The following is a 21,128-nucleotide window of genomic DNA, read 5'->3' as shown; positions in this document are numbered from 1 at the left end:
TATAGCAAGGATGGTGTATGAGCACATGCATGTCACCTGTAAGTCAGTCCACAAAGCTCTTGCTGCTAAAGAGCTCTTAACGGTACCCTTCCAGGGAAACAGCTGGAAACCCTACAGATCACATCACTGAATCATCTAGGAGCTCAGAGGAGTGTTGATACAAAATGGGAGGATCCAGTCTTCGCTAACAGATTTTTGTGGGTATTAAAAACAAACATGTCTGGGAAATACTTTATGAAGGATTGGCTTTTAAATGGTTTAATGGTCCAATGTGTTTTTAAGCAATCTTCTAGAGCATCCGTTATAGTAAGAGGCATTAGAACTAGATGGTAAGTTACTCAGCGATGGCGTCTTCAGACAACAGAAGGCTCACATGGAAGGTCAAATGCTTATTCCTTTCAACTGCATCCTTCCAACTTTTCAGTATTATCCTAATATTGCTACAGTCCATGATTCTGAAGAATTGTCCTGTGGTATCAGACGGACATGCTTGAATAAAGCTCTTCTATCTGTTTCTTGAAGTATTCTCTCAGCTCTGGTCTCTTTGCTTTTAACGTAGGCGTCAACAAGCCATTTTGTACAGAGAACATATCAGAGTGGATGTAAATGGCTTTAACCTAAAAATTAAAACAAGCATACATATAATTATAAAAAAATTGTAATATTGAATAAAATGGTATGGTTAAATATGATAGTTACATTTCTTCTGGGCATCTAGTCATGCAACCTTAACGGGCAGCCCAATCCTGAGCTACCTGGGGTGCGCAGCTTCGGCGGCACCAAAAACGGCTGCTGCCGGATCCTGTGCGCCACGGGCTACCGCGGGCGGCACCTCGGGAAAAGGAGACTTTTGCCCCCATCTCCCGGGTAAGGGAAGCAGCCTCATAATGGGGCTACTCAAGTTAAGGTAAAAGGGCTTGTGTAGGGCACCGAGCCCCATATAAACGGACAGGATCCTCCCTCCCCCCGGCACGCCTCTCTCCACCACCTGCGTCCCCGTCACGTCTCCTCCCCACCCTCTCTCAGCCCTCTTCCTGCCTCCCCCCGCCCCCCTCACTGTGCCGAGCAGTGCCCACCCGGTGCCGGCCAGCACTGGGCTAGCACGGGTGCTGACCCGGAGGTAAGCCTCGCAAACATGCCTTATGGCACGTTTGCAACAGTGTGTGCTGGTGGGAACCAGAGTCAGAGCCCGAGCCAGGGTGGTGTAGTGGTTTGAGAGGAGGACTTAGACCTGGAAGATTCAGGTTTGAATCCCCCCTCAGCCACGAAGCTTTCTGGGTGATCTTAGACCAGTCACTTTTGCTCAGCCTCACCTACCTCACAGGGTTGTTGTGAGGAGAAAAGGAGGGGAGCAGCTGTGAACACCACCCTGAGCTCTTTGGAGGAAGGGTGGTAAAAAAATGTGAAAAACAAAAGTAAATAAATAAATAAATAAGCTGGCGCGCCAAGTTCAAGATTGGGCTCTTAGTCAATTGTGTTAAATTTATTCTCTTTACAAATGAGTGCACAAGGAATGAGAGTTGAGTACAAACGCCTGTCTACCTGCTCTAATTGCTAGGTCATTAAAAGAGTTTTACAGATCTAGAGGAAAGCTATCTTTATGTAGTGGCCAAAGATTGATGCCCAAGGGTATAGATCCACTGGAAAAATGCAACTATGTCCAGGAATAACAGGGCTGACCTAAGACCTCCCAGTGCCTGAGACAGAGCACCAAAGGCCACCTGTTTACCTGGTAGAATGTCAGCTGACACTGTGGCTCTTCTTGCTTCCTGAATTTAAAAGAGAGAGGGGAGGATGGAGCAGAACAGGAAGTGTGCGGGAGAGCAGAGTGCTGGACTAGAGTATCTGGGAGAAAGAGAAGTGGGTGGGGCAGGCAGAGGTGGACATGCCCACACCAGTCTGCCACCTGAGCCACCACTGCCTTAGGGTCATATCCTATCCAATTTTCCAGTGCAATGCAGCTGTGCCAACAGGGCATGCACTGCATTCTGCCGCAGGGGGGCTGTCAGGTAAGGGAATGTTTGTTCCCTTTCTTCAAGGCTGCATTGTGGCTGCACCTGCATTTGAAAGTTGGTTAGGATTGGGCCCTTAATCAGCTGCACGGATGGGCTGGCTCTGGAAACAAGTGCTTTGGATCTGAAAGGATAATGAAGCAGGTTTTTCTTTAATTGATCAGAAAATGGTGCAGCACAACCATTTCTCATTGGGAGGGCCAAGGCATCAGAAATGGGTGGGAGAAATGTAAGAAGTAGTTAAAATGGGAATTCCAAATGTCTTTAAAAGTTCTGTGTTGTTAAGAGTCAGGAATGCACTGCAGTGAATAAACTCTTTTCATCTGGCATTTAGTGACAGGCTCAATGTTTATTTTATAAATAGAGTTTAAAAATAAATTTCAAGATCAAACATAATATCAGACTTGATTCTTCTAAAATTGACACAATGAGGATATGCTAGGAAGTTTCCATTTTCTAATTAAGGATGATTTGAAACTGCAGAGATAACTGGCACAGAAAAATGTTTTGTAATTTTACAAAACGTGGTTAACCAGCATTGTAACTATAGCCCCATGTAAATATATAGTCCCATTGTAAATATAGTCCCATGAATTGTAATATATAGCCAATAGTTTGAGATGTGCATAATCTAGCTTACATGGGGGTCTGCAACAGTTCAAAATGGCTTCATTGGTCCTTGTTGCTAGAAAGAAATGATCTAAGTGGAGATCTCACTGAGTAATTTTAGTGGGGCTAAGTCATGAGAAGATGTGGATTGTTTCTTGGTGTAGCTATATGGCATGGTTGGAAGAAAACCAACCATCCTCCTTCCCCCAGGCGTAATCAGTGATTATGATGTATGATTATGATGTATCACGTAATCAGTGATTATGATGTATGATTCACGTAATCAGTGATTATGATGTATGATTATGATGTATCACGTAATCAGTGATTATGATGTATGTATAGGATGAGCTAGGTTGCATCCTATGAAGTGTTGGGGACAGGGATTAAGTCTAAACTCCAAGAGCTACAAATTTTTTTACAAAAATCTTTACAAAAGTTTTTGCAAATTTTTACAAAAGTTTACAAAAATCTCACTTACTCGTATATATTGCATCTTTTGAGGACCCTCAAACACTTGGTAGAGAAACTTAGGGCACTTCGAAATTGACCCATTGTATATGAAACTGTGCTCTTACTGTGCATAGAAGAGTACACTCTTACACAACAGTGATGCACCAATTAAGGAAAACACTGAGTGAATGTTTCTGCTAAAGGTCTAGACTCCTGGTATTGGAGGTTATACTAGTGCTTTCCAAATGACAGAGGCATAATACAACATTTTATATTAGATTCCCTAGAAGACAGGTGCATGCGTGTGTGCACTGGGTAAAAAAGTGGAAGACAGAACATAATGTGTCCATCTGCAGACTTCTCCAATTGGAGGTTTGCAGTTCTGTTACAAAAATATCTATATGCACGTCAGGAGGAGATTAATCTACGCAGAAAGAATGAACAGAACAGCTGCATTTTCCAGGTCAGCTACAAGAATGGTAATTTAGAGACTGAGCTGACTTTCCAGGACTGCTCTTGGCTTGAGTCTATAATGATCTTTCAAATATTTACACTGCAATCCTCTACCCACTTTCCTGGGAGTAAGCCCTGCTGAATCCACTTACTTCTGAAGAGACATGCATAGGATTGTGCTATTATAACCTTATAATTGGACTTTCAATGACATTACCTTTATTAAACCAAGATATTTTTAATATGTATAAAGAAACCTAAGAATCTGACTAAACTACAAAGCTGAAGGAGGCATTTGGGCTTTTACATTACATATGCTAAAATATGTACCTAGTCAGCATAAAGATGATGCAATAATCTGATCCTAGTAATAAGGGGCAATTAGCATTCAGGGTTTACCTGTTCAAATGAATGAAGTCCACTGTTCGTTCCTAACTGCATCATATCTTCCATTATTGCTTTCTTCAGCTCCTGCATTGGGATATATGAAGCATCTTTTTATAATATAAAATTATATTTACCAGTCAAAAAATAATTTTTAGAATACATGGCCTTTTCATTAGATTGCTTATTTAGGCTCTCTGTTGGTAATCAAATACAGAATAGGAGCTTTGAATGTAGAGAAGAAGAGGATCTGCATGTTCACAATATGATTGTACATTGTAGGAAAATAGTTAAAGTTTTGGTTCTGAAAGTCTTCAGTGCCTGAACGATCTTCATAGTCTGTATGTTCCAAACATGTGCACTCATTAGGAATATAAGTGTCTGTATGCTATTTGGGCACATGGGCTTCCGTTTCATTTTCAGAGTTCTCATTACTCTGTGAATCCCAAGAAGCTTTCAACCTACTCCCTATTCTTGATCAAGGACCTGAATTAAACTCTGCATTCAAAGAATGCAAGATCAGTTGATGGCAGAAGGTAGCTGAAATACTGTCTCAATTCTCTTGAGGTAAATGACACTGGTTCCTGTCTGGCTTTGGTATGTACGAGTGGAAAATAACCTCTAATTACAGCTGATTGCTGTTGGGCAACTACAACCTTCATTGACAAATAGTCCTGTTTTCACAGTGGCCGTTTTCTGGTGCTAGTAGATATCAAAACCTGTTCTTTTGCAGTGTTGCTATCTTTTTCTAGTGTAGTTAATGTCATTATGATCTGGGAAGTAGCAAAATATAATAATAATTATCATGCTTTGGTAACTGAAGTAAAACAAAAACATGTAATGCAAGAGATATCACCGTTCAGCAATGGAATGTGTTAATAAGGAGAGAAAGGAGAATCAAAATTGTCTTATACTGTAGAACTGTGCTCATTCAACAGTATCTTTCCAACAGATACTGTAATACTTAAAGCCTTCATATACCATTGTTAGACCCATTTTCTATGAATTTGGCTAATTCTTTTTTAAAGCCATCTAAGCTGGTAACCAGCTCCACACCTTGTGGCAGTGAATTGAAAAACTAATGATGTACTGTGTGAAGTACTTTTTGTCTGCCTTAAACTTACTGCTTGACAGTCTTGACACCAGGCTCCTTACATAACTAGCCCAGTGGTTCTCACACATTTTAGTATCGGGACCCACTTTTTAGCATGAGAATCTGTCAGGACCCACCAGAAGTGATGTCATGACCGGAAGTGACATCATCAAGCAGGAAAATTTTTAGCTATTCTAGGCTGCAATCCTATCCAGGATTAAGACCAATTTTCTATATTGTTAAAAGAATACACACAGTAGCTTGTTAAAAGTACAGGTCTGTAACATTTCCCCACATGAAGTCACATACCATGGTAGCATCAAGTCTAATATATTAAAAATAAAATATAGAAATGAATGGGGACCTACCTGAAATTGGCTCGCGACCCACCTAGTGGGTCCTGACCCACAGAAACACTGCTAATTAGCCAATTCTGATCTACTAAAAGAATTTTAGGCTCTTTCTGTTTACTGTATCACTTTTTAAAACTAGCACTATATGTTTGTTATATACACAATGTTGTACATTAAAAACATACCACATTTTTACATAGCTCTGCATAAGATCCTTGAAAGCCTTTTTTGTGGGCCCAGCCTGGCATGACTTCGGCATCAGGTACTACAATCCCCACTAGGGAGGCCTGAAAAGAGCAAGATAACATTTGAACCACAATTATGACACAGCATTTCAGCTTGATTGCTGTTTTCTAGATAAGCAGCAAAGAATTTTGGTGGCACTCTTGTTCACATCTCCAAAAATAAGGAGTTTTTGGTTTTTTTTTTAAAAAGGAGAATAACTGCAATGCAGTTTCTGCTTCAGCCAGAGCACTGAATGTAGCCAGAGAATCGGGGGGTGTGGGGTGAGAGCAGAACCAAGGGTCATGTACAGTTCTACTAATGTTTGATAAGACCCGCCTTTTAAAAAGGTTCCGTCCACTCTCACAGTTCTATTGAGACATTACAGTGCGAAAGTCTGAGTGAATTGTTCTGCATACTTAGTGATTTGTCCATTCCTCTACCACGATCAATGTGACTCATTTGTTTATTTATCTATAAATAATTATTGCACAAGCACGTGTACGAACAGCGGCCATTGTGCCACACTAGCTTGCCATATATCGAACATGCCTCATACCTGAAACAGGAGCAAGAGAATGCAATACTCCTCCCATTAAACTGCTCTTCTAGCATCTGAACTGTTCTGCTTAGAACATAATCCACAGCACCATCAGACTGCACCCACGCTGCACATTACAATGAATATGCAAACAATGCAATTACAAGTCAGTCAAAATAGTTATGGGCACCTTTCTTGGACTCTTATGCAAACTCTTAGTAGCGTAGCATCTGAAGCCATAGTCTGTGCTGTTGGAGATGAAAAGTAGCTTTATTCCCTGCGGCACATTCTGAAATGAAACTCTTAGCAATCTGTGGTTGAGGCACTCACACTTCAAAATGATATCTAAAACCCGATCGTATCATAAGGAAGGTATAGAAACAGACATTATTACCTGTAAGCTATCTCCATGCACATAGATCTGAGCAACAGGCTCGCTACGAATGTAGATATTCTCAATTTTTTCAGGTGCAATATATTCTCCCTGAGCCAGTTTAAATATATGCTTTTTTCTATCAATGATTTTGAGTGTACCATTCTGTGAGTGAAAAACAGAAAAGATGGTTGTGAAAAGACACATTAGTAAGATAGGCAGACCCAAGAATAACACAAAGTCCAAACCACAACCCAGCTAATGCTCTCGCAAGCAAGATAAACAGGAGGAATTGCAAGATATTTCAAATCTGGGACTATCAAGAAAAATCAAGGCCCTGCTTCTGTAGTTTCTGGAAGGTGACAGAAGAAAGAGGAAAGGGGGGATGATGACATTGCATATTTACCTAAACTTATGTAAGTCCTTATACAACTTATATCCTTTCTTCAAGGTGCTCACAACTACTTCATGATGCTGGTTAGGCTGAGACATGGTGACTGATCTAAAGTCACCTAAGAACTTTACGGATAAAAAGGAATTTGAACTTGGGTCTTCCAAGTCCAAAGATGAAATTCTATCTACCACGCTATCTCAAACTAGTTCAGGATCATATTACCTATACTGTGTCCACCTCACCAACTTATGGGAGCTGTCAACCCCAACTTGGAATTCCTTCAGAGTTCCATTAAAGTTAGTGGAACTGTTCTCAAATATGTAGCTTACAAATTCCATTCTTAGTATAGTACATTCACGTGCAAAGTTCAGTACGTACAGGCAACCACTTCCCAACATCCCCTGTATGAAGCCATCCATCCTTGTCTAAGGCTTCCGTTGTTCTCTTTTCATCTTTGAGATAACCCTTGAAGACATTGGGACCTTTCACACAGATCTGCAGGAGGGACAGATTTGCTGGTAAACTTTAGGATAAAATATTGTTTTCCAATTCCATTGATGTTACTATGTTAGCACTCTCTCCTAATTCCACACCATGATTAATGTGTATGTTATGAGTTCTCAAAACTCTGAACCTGGAAGTTGACCCAAGCCAGTACTATTGCCATCATTTGTACTTGCTCATCCTGGAAAACTAGCACAATAATTTGTTTGGAGACCCATTTTTTCAGGAAACGAGTCTCATTACTGCCCCACGGTCAGCTGCATAGATACATGACTAAAAAGGCTGGGATGCAGCAGGAAAGGCCTTTACATGTGTACATATCCTGGAAAGTAGTTCAGGTTCCAGAAGCACACCTTTGTCTGGCAGGGCTCTATGCATATGGAAAGTGGGCCAAATCATGTGCAATGTTTCCTGAGCAATGTTAGAATGCCTTCAAAAAAATCAGATGCTTTTTCCTATATGTCTCAGTAACATTTATACTAGGAATAGCTTGAGCACAAACATACTAACCTTGACTAACAAGACAAGATTTGTGCTATTCAGCTCTACTTCTAGATTGGATCTCCTACCTTGCACTTTACTGCAAAGAAGCTGTATGTTAAGATTGTGCTTGTTTTAATTAACCTCTTGTGTCTTTGAAAAAAAAATCACTTGTTTGTCATGTAGCAGGGCAATTCAGTGTCCCATAATCTCATGTTGGCTTGAGGGATTCTTGCCATTACAGAGTGCTGGTGTCCAGAACATAGCCACTTCAGATAATGATACAGAATGCTCATTTCATGTTTCCTGGGGATGAGAGCAAACCCGGATAGGCCTAGTCTTATTGATCAAGTCCTGAAGCAATGTGCCTTTCAACTGGTGTGAATGAGTCACAGATTTGACCCCTGACAAATTATTCATTGGCTCATTGTTTATTTCAATGAATGAAATAAAGAGTTTAAGAAAAATACTTGCTTAATACCTCTCCTTCTCCTCTGGAAGAAAAGTAATTCAATTCTTCAACATCCACCAGCTTGATCAAATTACAGGGCAAAGGTGCCCCTACATGACCTGCAAATCACAAAGAGGCCTATTTGTCTTTTTCTCTTTTAGGTGCAAAAAAATAAAAACAAAATTAGCTGATTATTAGGAACATTTCACATGATTGTGTGAACATTGCTAGATCACCAGCATGTTGCCTTGCTAGTGTAGTGAAAAAGTAATTGTGGAAAAGGATTATATAAACCTGATACCCACCCCTGAGCTTTCCCTGGGACAATCCCATGGGAGGAAAAAAAAATTACAAAAGGCCACAATGTACAATAATTAATACTCTATGTAAATAATTTATGCAAGTATCTTAATAATGATTTAAAATAACTAATTGAAATACAACAAAGTGATAATACATCTCAGTAAGAAGCATGCAGCTAGGTGGGGCTGTTTGATGTTAGGGTTGCAGCAGTTCCCACTGTAGAAGATACAAAATATTGACCAGTTCTAAAAATCTGATATTTCCATTGGCAGTAAAAATTCTGAGCTAACAAAATAAAACATACACTTTCATCACACTTGTGACATTTTGCAGGCCACAAAGGCAACTTCTTTGGATTTTAAATTAACCAAGTTACAGCTTAAACAACCTAATCAACTTGCATTTTAAAACGGAGTTATATATTCTGTCTAGTTATTACCTGATGTCCAGTCCCCTGGAGTAGTAAAAGTACAACCAGCTGTGCACTCAGTTTGACCATAACCTTCATAAACCTGTCAAAGATGCAAAGTTTAAACCAGAAGATGAGACTAACTTTAGCATCCTATTTGAAGCCTGGAAAGTAAATAAGATTTTTTCCTTTTTGCAATGTTACACTCAGGAGGCATATCTATAACCACACAGTGTGTAATCTACATGTGTATATTGAACAAATAGCACTTCCCATTTCTGAAAACGCAAATGCACAGTCCTTTGTATGAATTCCCCAGGGCTCCACTTTTGCATATCTCAAACTACAAAAGACCAGTGGTGGCTGGCCCTCAGCTAAGACTTGAAACAGTGACATGAACATAACCTAAACAATGAACACTATAGGTTTAGGTAATAGGCAACACTATAGCCTCTGCTTAGGTAGGAGGCCTAGCAGTGGCTGCCACCAAAGAAAGGGAACCACTAGCCAAGGCTCACTCTTCACTAAGCCACTATCATCATGAGGGCTTTTTTACGATAAGAAGAGGAGGATAGATCCAAGGTATGTACTACTGTAGATCAGTGACTCTTGAATGGTGCAGGATAGTCATCCAAGTTTGGGGGCTCTCTCCTGTTCCTTGACAGGCAAAATATCCATCATCAACCCTCCTAATAATTTGCCCCTAAGTTGACTGAATTGACCTTCCACGACATCGTGGTCGTAGGTTAACATCTACAGGTATAACTTAATTATCCACGGATTTTTCACCCACAGTTTTTATCTCAAAGCGAGGAGAAGGGCCCTTTAAATTAAAGGGAAAAGTTGTTTAACAATAGCATCGTTAATGCAAGAGAAGGCAGCCAGCTGACAATCCATCAATCATTCTCTCTCCAGGTACTTAGAACAGCTTCACACCAAGACAAGCAACCCGTCCCTTTCTCCTGAGCATGTAAAAGGAAGATAATCACTTTGCATTCTTTCCCAGCACTGTGCTCTGGGTGAAGGGAAGGGTCGCTGCCTCAAGTGAAGCCTTTCTAAGCACCCGGAGAGACTGATTGATGGATTGTCTGCCTAATGGATCTGTTTTACATCACAAAGGTCAACAAAGCTGTTTTTAAATCGCCTAGCAAAGGCACATTGTTTTTCAAATGTATTTGCTTTAATGCGATTTTTGCCATCCACATGAGTTAACAAGACTCAACCTGTACACACAAATTTAGATATGATCTTTAACATTAACTTAGTACTTTTAAAAGGGTCCAACAGTTTTGAATATAAAATCCCTCTTAACACAGACCTAATATTTATACACCGAGTCCTTTTCCAGTAGTTGTGCATAAGGTCCTTAAAGAGCTGTCAACTAACATTGCAGATTATTTGTATTAAAAAGTAATCTGACTTTCCTTAATTTAAACATATTCTGTAACTAGCAAAAATGCTCTGGATCATGGTGCTAGTAGAACATACCTGACATCCTAAGGCTGCTCGAAGGAAACCCAGGACAGCGGGAGAAGCTGGAGCAGCTCCCGTTACAATCATCCTAACACAACCACCAAGACTTGCCTGTTAGATAAACATAATTATAAAGAAAAGTGTTATGAGGCCATCCTATATTGTATAGACCAGCAGAGTATAATTTCTAGGCCCCTTGGGGATAACACAAAGATAAAGATTCAAATACATGAATCTTTCTTCACAATCTAATTCTACTGTATCTATATTTTGAATCCTCTCTCTTCGATGACGCAATACAATCCTACATGCCAGGAGGAGTCACCTAGACAAGACTAGTGACCCTGTCCCTGGAAAAGAAAATCTGAGGGAAGAGCAATTACCTCTCCTCCACAAATAGTCCTATGGCTGACACATATGTATAGGCCTTAAGCTCCGAGTACTGTTCTATTAGCTGAGTGCACTCCAAACCAGGTGTGGAACCAGTGTTTGTGTTGGGGGGGGGGGGTATGAGCACTACTTTAACTCCAGAGCCCAGGTCAACCAGGCAGGTAGACCTGGGCTCCTGGTTGAACTTTGGTCTCTGTAGCCAAGGTTTGTTTGGCAGGTAGACCAAGGCTGCCATCTGGATTTGGAGCCCAGATCTACCTCACAGGTAGACCAGGGCTCCCATTCCGACCGCCCTTTGGGCCCTCTTCTAGGCAGGTAGACCTGGGCTCCTGTCTGAACCTGACCAAGCAAAGGAGAAGCTGGATGTGCTGGATATGGGGTAAGGCATTGTAAGCCCAGCAGCAGCAGTGCAAAAGGGGGGGGGTAGAAAGGGAGAGGGCAGCTTGGAAGCCTGACTTAAAGTGGGGAACAGAGAGGAAGGGCAGGCTAGGCCTGGGGACCAAAACCTATTTAAGTCAAGCTGGCAGGCCAGTGAGGAGGCTCACAAAAGGGTAGAAGGCCAAGCCACGAGGCAAAGGCCCAGAAACCCACAAGAGAGATAAAAGACTTGGGAGGAGGACATGGGTGCTAGAACCCCCTGCCCTGGTCATAGCTAAAGGAGGACAGTCCCAGGAGGCACCAGTGTTCACCTCCAAAAGGCCCAAGCGCCAAGCACCTGAGCACCTTGCCACAGGCTGAAGTTTGGGGAACCTGGTCAGAATCCCACCTAGCATAAGGGGCCTGGACAACAGTCTTTCTAAAAATGTTCAGAAAAACTTTGGAAGTCAGTTTCACCTGCATTCAGAAATTAAATGTACAACAGCCAATTTCTTCAGATTCTTACCTGTATTTTGTTAAAAAGCAGCTTATCCCACAGACTGTCGTTTCTAATGATCCCACTCTGAACTTCGGCCTTTTTACGCTTCGCAGCAAATTCCAGAAGCCAGCGTTTCAGTGAGGTGTCTGCTTGACTGAAGATCTAAAGGGATGCAGGATGGCATTTAAAAAGAAAAAAAGATCACATAGCTTCAAAAGGACGTGGACCAAATGCATCACTGGCATAAGCAGATGTGACTCCACGGATGCCACCAGTGTAACAAACTGCTTGAACTAATCATAACAATCGCACCATCACTCTAAGTCAGTGGTACCCAAATGGGAGACCGCTGCGTGCTGGGAATGCCTTTCCCGGTGCAACCGGCACTTACATTCGCTGTGCCATAGGACTTCATGTACCCAGTTTGGGACAAATTGGCACTCTGGCCAGTTGCATCTACGGTGCAATGCTCCAGTGGGCATTGCGCCCGGATTTCCAGGCAGACGCGACTGCCCTGAAATCAGGGATGGGTAAGTCCAGCATAGCTTGACAAGAGTCCAGTCATGAGTCTCTGCCCCTTGAGACTAGAAAATGAGTCATAATGGGTACTTTCCAAGTCACCCAGAGTGTTTTTGTGACTTGAAAAGACTCAAGTCATGAGTCATTCCCTTTAAAAAGCCCACCATGGAAAAAAAGGAGCTGCTCCCAGGCCTCTGTGAGTGCACATGCATTCTCTTTAACCACTCCCTTGATGTCCCCATCCAATCTGTAAACAAGGCAGGAGGAAGTGGGATGGACTTCGAGAGAGGTTCAGAAGCGGCAAAAGGGAGGAGGGTCATGCAAAGCAGCTGCAAGGCTTACCAGGACAATCCAATCCTTTGAAGCTCTACTCACAAGTAGTCCCACTTCAGCTGGTCATTCAATGAGGCTTCCTCTTCCCAAATAACAATGGAGGCCACCAGTAATGTAGCTAGAGGGGGGGGCAAAGCACTAGGTTTTGCAGGGAACCTCACCTTGGCTTGCAGAGCACTACATGTTGCACAGAGCCTCACCACATGCATGCATGCACCCCCCCTTCAGATTGGGGGCTGCAGATGGGGCAGAACTGCTCTGTCGTTGTCCGTGGAAAAGCACTGCAGTTTACACGCAAGGAGGCTCTCCTTACATTTGAGGAAGCTGTCCTTACACCAACTTTCTCAGGTGTAAGCAGTTGAGGTAGCTGCTTTTTCATGGACTACGATAGGGAGGTTCTGTCTCACCTGCTGCCTCGCACTGCATGTCCCTGCTTCAGAGCCATTCTGGTCAGCTAGCGGTGAGGCTCCATGCAACACGTAGTGTGTTGCAAGCCAAGCTAAGGCTCCCTGTAAAACTTAGTAATTTGCACCCTCTAGCTACGCTGCTGGAGCCATGTGGTTGGAAAGCGTGATCGCTAAGAACCATCCTGGGCTCCTCCCTGGGCTTCTTCAGCCAATCCTAATGCAAGAATCCCCTTGGGCTCCTCCTTCTGCCCTACCTCATCCAAAGAAAATATCAGACCGCCCATCCTTTGTTCAATGAGCTTCAGCTGCTGTCAGAGATGGGAAAGAGAGCCCAATCCTGCTCCCCTCATTCATAAGCAAAAGATTAACCCTTCCCTGCCTCCTGGGTGGAACTTTCCTGCTGCTCACATGGTCTGAATGACGGCTCCATGAGGTCTTTCATGCCACAAAAAAAGTAAGTAAGCACACCCAGACACAGACTGACTCCCCATGTGCATGCATGGGGAATCAGTGCTGAGTCAGGTGACCTTAGACTCAAGTCAATGCCTGAGTCATTGGCACAGGTTACTTGAGTGTACAAAAGTCTGCAAAAACTTGTGTTTTTTGTGACTGGAACTCAAGGCACCCAACTTGAAATCTCTTCCCTGTTTGGTAGCTCATAAAATGCTTAATGTGCTATTTAATATGCTAATTAAATTAATTATTCTTTTAATTAACATTTTGTACAGATATTCTCCCCTGACCCCACCCATATCTCCAAAAGATTATCTTTTCTTGTTTCACTTTTCACTGAGGAAGTAAGAAAAAGAAAACAGAATTCAGAATATTAACTGCCTGCTGGATCACCCTTCTACCCAAGAAGGCCTCAGCTGAAGCAGCTGTGTACACCCCGTAATACTTGGAAAATGTGTGTACAGAAAACCACATTGCTGCCCTGCAGATTTCTGTGAGAAATGAATAACCACTGAAGGTGGCCGAAGCATGCAAGAACATGGAGTCCCCCTTGAGGGTGTCTTTGGGTCCACCCTCTCCCTTGGAAGGAATGATAGTTGAGGAAGACAGAGAAGCCACAGGTTGATCCACACTGGGCACCTTGAGGAACTTGGAAGTTATGTCGGGCATTGCCAAAAGTTTGCTGACTGTATGGGGGGACCCTCTTAGAACTGGTGGGGGGCTTTCCACTCCAATACCAATACTAGGTCTCCAATACCTGCTTGAAAGGCTCTGGGAATGGCACTAGGGCAGGCTTGCTGGTTCCCTTGGGAAAAGGAATTTGGAAGACTTCTTGATAGTCTGGGTCTCCTTGGTCCCTGCCTCTGGAGCTGGAGAGAGGTCCAAGGTCTGGATGGCCTTATTGAGGAGTTGGGGGAAAATATTGGGAAGAGCATGCTTCACCTTCCTTGAAGGATTCCTCCTCTCCCTTACCAGTCAGTTCCCACTCTTCCAAGTCCCCTGAGGGGTTCAGGGCATCAGATTCCCAAGGATCAAGCAGGACAGAATCCTTGGCCTTTTCCTGCTTTTTCTTTCCCCCTAGAGGAGGCATGTGGTAGAGGTGCGCATGCCCTGCCCCTTTGAGAGCTTTGCCTTCTTTTTGGGGGACTGATCCTGCATGGGGCTGCTGGAATCAGTAAATGAGTTGGGGCAAGGGAAAGACCCACTGAGTTCCTTTTTGCCACTGGGAGGAGAAGCCTGAATTTGGGGGGAGAGGAGGGTTCAGGGATCTGTGGGGCATCAGCCCTAACCTCTGCTACCACCCATCTGACCAACTTTTCCATTTGGGCCTGTGATAGAAGGGTCCCCACATGGTGGCCACCTGAGTTCCTGCCCCACTGGAAGTGCCCTGGGACCTGGCCTCTCACTCTCCTTGGGCTCTAGGACACCTGAGCTCTAGGGTGAAGCTCTGGTAGATGATTGTCCCCCAAGAACCTCCTTGTCCTTCATGTGGGGGAGGGGGGTAGACAGGCTGCGGAGAGTGTGGCCACTTCTCCCTCTTCAGGCTTGGCTGTAGCATAGGTGGGGGTGGGCAGTCTGTAGCTTGTGCGGTGAGCTCTAAGCTTAGACAGGCCAGGGGACACTCAGTGTCCATGGACACTCTTCAGGCATTGGGGCGGGAGCAGGAGCTGGGGCCTCCCACTGTTCATGGCTGCTGCTGGATGCACATGGCCCTGGGGCCTGCTCTGTCTGCAGCCGCGGCTGAGTTCGCTCCTCAAAAAAGGCACAACAGCTTCTGCTCTTTCCTGCTTAAAGGGTCCTCACTCTGGCTAAAGTGGCGGGAAGGAGGGAGAAGAAAAAACACACTGAGCTCATCTCAAGAAGATACAATGGTTCTGTAAGGCAGAGCTGATCTGGGGAAGGGGCACCCCAAAAGAGGAGTTATTGATCAGGAGACTGACCCTGCCTCCAGAGGGGAGAGGTTTCCTACATGTGGGAATACCACCCTTCCTCTGCCAGATAATACTTGTTCTGTTACCTCAAGGCTGCAACGGTGCTGGAAAGTTGAATAGAATAAGGTCCACAGTCTTAATTCCATGGTGTTTTTAATTTGAAAATCTGCCACCCCAAGGTGCTATGCCATGTGGTTGCAATAAGCAGCTTTGGCAGGCAATTTTCAGTGGGGTGAAAAGGCACAAGTTAAAAGATTAGACACTCCCTTGTTTGTGCCATGGTCCCAGTCTGGGACAAACTTCCATGCAGTTACTATTTGAAAGTGAAATTACTGAAACTGCAATACATGGTATAGCACTTTAGCAAAAGCTTTTTGAGCTCCAGGTGGCCAGTGATAACATGTCACACCTTCTGAACTATATGTATCCTAATGCAAAAATAATCAGTTTGAAAAGATGAATCTCTGCCTCCACCAGCCAGAATTGCCTACTTTTCCCTATACCAGAGGTTCTCAAACTGTCTGCGAGAGTTTGAACTGCAGTAAGTCCTTGCAGTAATATCACTTCAGAGAGTTATCACTGCAAAAAGTTCACTTTTTGCAGAGTTATAAAAATAACTTCTGGTTTTGCGGAGGTGGAGCATAATCACTCTGCTTTCACTTTCTAAGCTTCAGGGAGCTGGGGAATTGTGTTACCCTAGTTTGAGAAGTCCTGCCCTATATTAAGAATCTAACAAACACCTAGTATGTTAATACAAGGGCAGACATGTACAGTCCTGAAAAGGCTTGAGTGTGAGGCACAGATGATGAACTGATATTACCAGTTTATCACACATTCTGCCATAGGTATCTGATGTGTGACAAAATCTTTCTTACCATTAGGTGGATCACACAATGATATAGACCAAGTTTACCTCAGATAGTGTGCACGCTTTGAGAATTCTAAGAATCCTCATCTTCACACTTGCAGAGGTAAGTCCAAAGAAGCCCTGTGGCTACTATACCCATGTGTCAGATTTTTCTAGGGCTTAGTGCCCCAATCCTAACCAACTTTTCAGCACTTTCCAGCAGATACAGCCACAATGCAACCATGAGGTAAGGGAACAAATGTTCCCTTGAGGAGACTGTGACTCCCCCTCCCAATGCAAGATGCAGCACATTTTTTATTATTATTATTAACAGTATTTATATACCGCTTTTCAACTAAAAGTTCACAAAGCGGTTTACAGAGAAAAATCAAATAACTCATGGCTCCCTGTCCCAAAATGGCTCACAATTAAAAAGATGCAAAAGTACACCAGCAGGCAGCAACTAGAAAAGACACTGCTGGGGTGAGGAGGGCCAGTTACTCTCCCCCTGCTAAAAAAAGAGGAGCACCCACTTGAAAAAGTGCCTCTTACCCAATTAGCAAGGGTCTAACTAATTTTAGATTTATTTTTTTTACTAATTTTAAACTAATTTTAGACTAATTTCCAACTGGAACCAATTTCCAAATATCATTTATAGTTTGCATCTCATGAGTTATCAAAAAGGACATCAAAGTGACATTGCATAATGAATATATGTTAACACATATGCAAACTAGTTTGCCCAGCAAGGTTTCAAATAGTCTGCGAGCCTTTTGTCACAGATATATGTCAGCCATACCTTGTCATGCATCCTGTTTAATAGTCTTGGTACAACAGGAAAGATGGTTGGACGCAGTGCTTTCATATCATCTGACAACAGGCGAATGTCACCTTGGAAGAACCCAATTCGGCCTCCATGGCAATACACTACAGACTGTGATAGGAAAGAAAAAGGAATTAATTTCCTTATTTTAATAATATACATGGCTCCTAATTCTCTTGCCAATTAAAAAAAAAAGATGTTTTAAAGATTTGGGTTTCTAGTCAAACACTCACATTGCCTTACAATATGGGCAATTTAACATTAAGGGCCAGCTCACAAAATATATATTTCCGACAACAAAAGAAAAGTTCCATTAAAATTATTATTGTCAAAAGGATCAAAATAACATTCTCAAATCTGAAATGATTTCCCCTACAAAGCTGTCGGTGCCATTATGATGTTACTAGGTGGTGTGTGTGTAAGTGTCTGTTCAAGTGGTATCAGCTATCAAGGAAGGCTTCAAAGGCAGGGCCTTCCCAAAAATGTTGTATTCCATGTGGTATACACAACATAAAAACTTGTTTTAAATCCTAAAATTAAGAAATAAGAAATTCTGGTCAAGAATCTCAAAATGTGCTTCCTCACAATAATGATTGTAAACAACAAGATTAGCAGATATGTTTCTCATACCAAAATGTCCTTTTTCAATTATTTTCCCCCCAGGTAATACAATATAGTTTTTAAACTACTGCTTAAGTGATTGCACCATTTCTTTATTTTTTTAATGCTAACTAAACTTGTCTCAGTTAACAAAAAATTCTAAAGACAGCTCTATTTAGCTTTGAGGCTGCATAGGATGCCATTGGCCATCCTGCAGCTCTATGCTCTACTGGCCCCACTTTCTGTAGATTGAGCTTTAATTCAGATGACTAAGGGCCCAATCCTATCCAATTTTCCAGACTTGATGCAACCTCAGTGAAGGCCCAAGGTAAGCGAACAAACATTCCCTTACCTTGAGAAGGCCTCCATGATTGTCCACCCTAGCTGAATGCAGTACATGCCCCATTGGCACAGCTACATCAGTGCTGGAAATTTGGATAGGATAAGGCCCTAATGGCCCTATCCTAATAGGGCCTTACGCTACTAACATTCCAGCAGCCTAAGGTCATTAATGGCTGATGCAAAGCATGACGTGCCCTTTGGCGTGGCATGGCAGTTCCTACAGACAGCATGTGGCGGGGCTGGTGCACCAGTGGACAGGGAAGAAACGCTGGTGCCAGTAAGTCAACATGGGGGAGCAGGGCAGTATCAATGGCAGCAGTGCTGCTGATATTCTATCCTTCCCAGCTCCGATCTGCCTTCCCAGGTCATTCTGTCTTGTGCCAACTATATAAATATGGTGCAGGTCTGAGGAGACCTAGCGGAGCATCGTGAGCTTACTCTGGGGCAAGGTAACAAATGTTCTGTTACCCTGAGGAAGCCTCTGCAGCCTGAAACGTTCCCATGGGATGCAATATGTGCCCCTTTGGCATGGCTGCGTTGCTGAATGGGGAGTTATGTACAATTGGGCTGTGAGAGAATGTTCATTCATTAATGGATAATTTCACTAAAAATTCAGTGTTCGTTGTAAGGATGATATTCAGTTGTGTGGCATCTTACAGGCTGCTTTGGAGTAGGAGAGGCAGCTGTTATTCTGCAAAGGATTGAGGAAGATATCCCTGGCACGCAGCTGCCTTGTTTCAATGTTACTGTGAGAAACTAGGCTTGAAACTTGAAAATTCTACTCCTCCCAAATGGAGACCAAAAAAAAATACATTAACCCATGGAACTTCTATGAGTAGTTTTAGTTTTATGGTAGAGTGATGATTTAGTCTTAGATGTTTTTACCAGCGGGGAAAAAGTAGACTTCCACTGACACCAAGACCTTACCTGTACCATTCTCTCAAACATGTGTGCTAAAGGCAAATAGGAAATGTGTATATCCTCATATGTGGGAGACCACTGACTCTGGAAAAAAAAACAACAAGGAGCCCCGCAAGGCCCAATCAGTCGAGACAGGTTTCTTACCTGTATCACTCTTTCAAACATGTGAGCCAAAGGCAGGAAGGAGATGAGCACATCGTCCTGTCTCGGAAAGATCACTTTCTGCAGATGAAGGGCATGGGAGACAGAAAGGAAAGAAACACTGACAGGAAGACACAACAAGAAAGTCATAAAACAATAAAAAGAAAAATGGCACCAAGAGGAGCAAAGGGATAAAGATTATTAAGCGAGAAAAGAGAACAATGTTTGAAGTAATGCGTTAGGCCACAATACCAATGCAACTATGTTAGCAGGAGTGGTGAAGAACATAAGGATGTACACAGAGAGAGCTCTCTTTACTACACATGGCATGTGTGTCTGAGAGCTGGGCTGCGAACAAGCCCTTCCACCAATGTGCTTGGACTGCAAATCAAAATTTCCGCCCAGAGAACATCGTCCTTGACACTCATTGTGATGTTCCATAGCTCTTTAATATTTCCAACTACGGCACCCAGATTCCAGGCACTGAAGGATCAGTTGCCAATATCTACTTGGATTTGCACGCTCAAATTCCTAGTGGTGATACTATAGATGCCTGCCAAGTTTGCCAAGGCTTAAACAGGTTCTTTGATATACAGCATGTTGTTGCCCTGACCACAAAATGTTCAGAAAGGAACAGATTTCCACTCTATCATCTTCTTCTCTTTTGTTCAAAGAAGAGTAATTTTAATCTGCATTTGTCCTGAGGGCATTCAAAAATAATTGTACTAGAATGGCTATAAATTTGCCATAAAGTTGTCTGTCCATAATAACAAAAATGGTAAGGGATAGTAAGTGGCAAAAAATATCCGCCCCTTTAAACCTCTTTCACTCAGAGAAAACATCTTTTTCAGCCTAACGCTTTCTTCTTTTTCTTTTTCTAAAAAAGAGATATTACCCTCTTGTTGGAAATAGAATCATTGGTCCTCCATGTATTTATTATTTATTTATTTTCCTGCCCTCTGCCCTTCGGCAGATACATGATGTGGTGCTCTTGCTGAAAAGTTAGGAGACCCCTGTTCTAGTAGATTACTTGCATTACTTTGGTGTATTCTACCCAAAAGCTTCCGTATTCTACCCAAAAGGGCTCAGTCTTTTCAACCCATACAAAATGTTGTCAGTTGGATTACTGCAACAATATGTGATTTGACTGAGCATGCTGTAGTATTTATCATCCCCTAGTTTCACTGAAAATAATTTCCATATGCAGAAAAAATATGCAGCTATCACAAAGAACTTTTTATTATATTTTGTACTCATAATAAAGTTTACTGAGATTCTTTGAGCTTCTCAAGCCCATTAAAACACTTGAGCTCAGTAAACTTTAATTCCCACAAATCCAGGGCTCACCAATGCTCAATAAGGCCTCGTACCAGTTTTCTGTCTCTTATACACCTCATGTGAAAATTCTACTGTCAATTTTTACTAAAAGTTATAGTATATTCACCTCTGTCACTTTCAAAAAGCCTGAAAAATCAGCTACTACATTTCCATGAGTCAGCATAGCACCTTTGGGGTTTCCTGGAGAAAAGAAGAAAAAGTAGATACTGTATATCTCAAAATCATATCAAAATATCAAAATCATATCATATCAAAATATCATATGTATCTGAATACGTGCCTTTGCAAAGATTAAAATAGACTTTTGTGAATATGATTGTCACAAACGTGTTCCTTATTAATTGTTAAAAAATCCATTTAGTATGCTTAGCATTTTATTCCCTCTGTTAAAAAAATTAGAACATTTCCATTGAAATTGCTTTTAAGGACAGCACTCTTACTTAAGGGTGGGGTAAAAAACTCTTCCACTCACCACAAAAGGCGCCTTCAAAGGATACCATTGAACAGGGACCATACTTCAGTGGTAAAACAGAATGTCATCATACTCAATCCCTGCCATTGCCAGGTAGGCAGGGAAAGCCCTCCTGTCTGGAACCTTGGAGAGACACCTCCAACTAAAGGAGACAGTACTGAACCAGATAAACTGGTTGTTTGACTCTGTGTATGGCAGTTTCATACATTCACTCTGGTCCTTGCAGAATCTTTTTGTATATGATGTTG

General features: G+C 42.4%; 1 protein-coding gene across 4 annotated transcripts in view; it reads right to left on the bottom strand.

Annotated features, from left to right (window-relative positions):
- Positions 1-476: 476 nt before the first annotated feature.
- Positions 477-21,128, bottom strand: part of ACSL6 (acyl-CoA synthetase long chain family member 6) — an 89,701-nt gene continuing 69,049 nt past the window's right edge. For 2 of the 4 annotated variants that reach the window (XM_066613345.1, XM_066613348.1), the window contains 12 exons: positions 20,515-20,588; positions 18,936-19,013; positions 17,043-17,177; positions 11,781-11,915; positions 10,523-10,618; positions 9,065-9,137; positions 8,353-8,441; positions 7,266-7,382; positions 6,515-6,658; positions 5,543-5,644; positions 3,927-3,998; positions 477-617 (listed from right to left, as the gene is read on the bottom strand). In XM_066613345.1, the coding sequence (XP_066469442.1) occupies positions 477-617; positions 3,927-3,998; positions 5,543-5,644; positions 6,515-6,658; positions 7,266-7,382; positions 8,353-8,441; positions 9,065-9,137; positions 10,523-10,618; positions 11,781-11,915; positions 17,043-17,177; positions 18,936-19,013; positions 20,515-20,588 (1,256 nt within the window). Of the gene's footprint in view, positions 618-3,926; positions 3,999-5,542; positions 5,645-6,514; positions 6,659-7,265; positions 7,383-8,352; positions 8,442-9,064; positions 9,138-10,522; positions 10,619-11,780; positions 11,916-17,042; positions 17,178-18,935; positions 19,014-19,073; positions 19,152-20,514; positions 20,589-21,128 lie in introns of all 4 variants that reach the window. The other 2 variants (XM_066613346.1, XM_066613347.1) reach the window with 1 other exon arrangement.

The sequence above is a fragment of the Tiliqua scincoides genome, chromosome 2 (assembly GCF_035046505.1).
Source record: "Tiliqua scincoides isolate rTilSci1 chromosome 2, rTilSci1.hap2, whole genome shotgun sequence".
Taxonomy (NCBI): domain Eukaryota; kingdom Metazoa; phylum Chordata; class Lepidosauria; order Squamata; family Scincidae; genus Tiliqua; species Tiliqua scincoides.
This window is presented reverse-complemented; position numbering and strand designations above follow the sequence as displayed.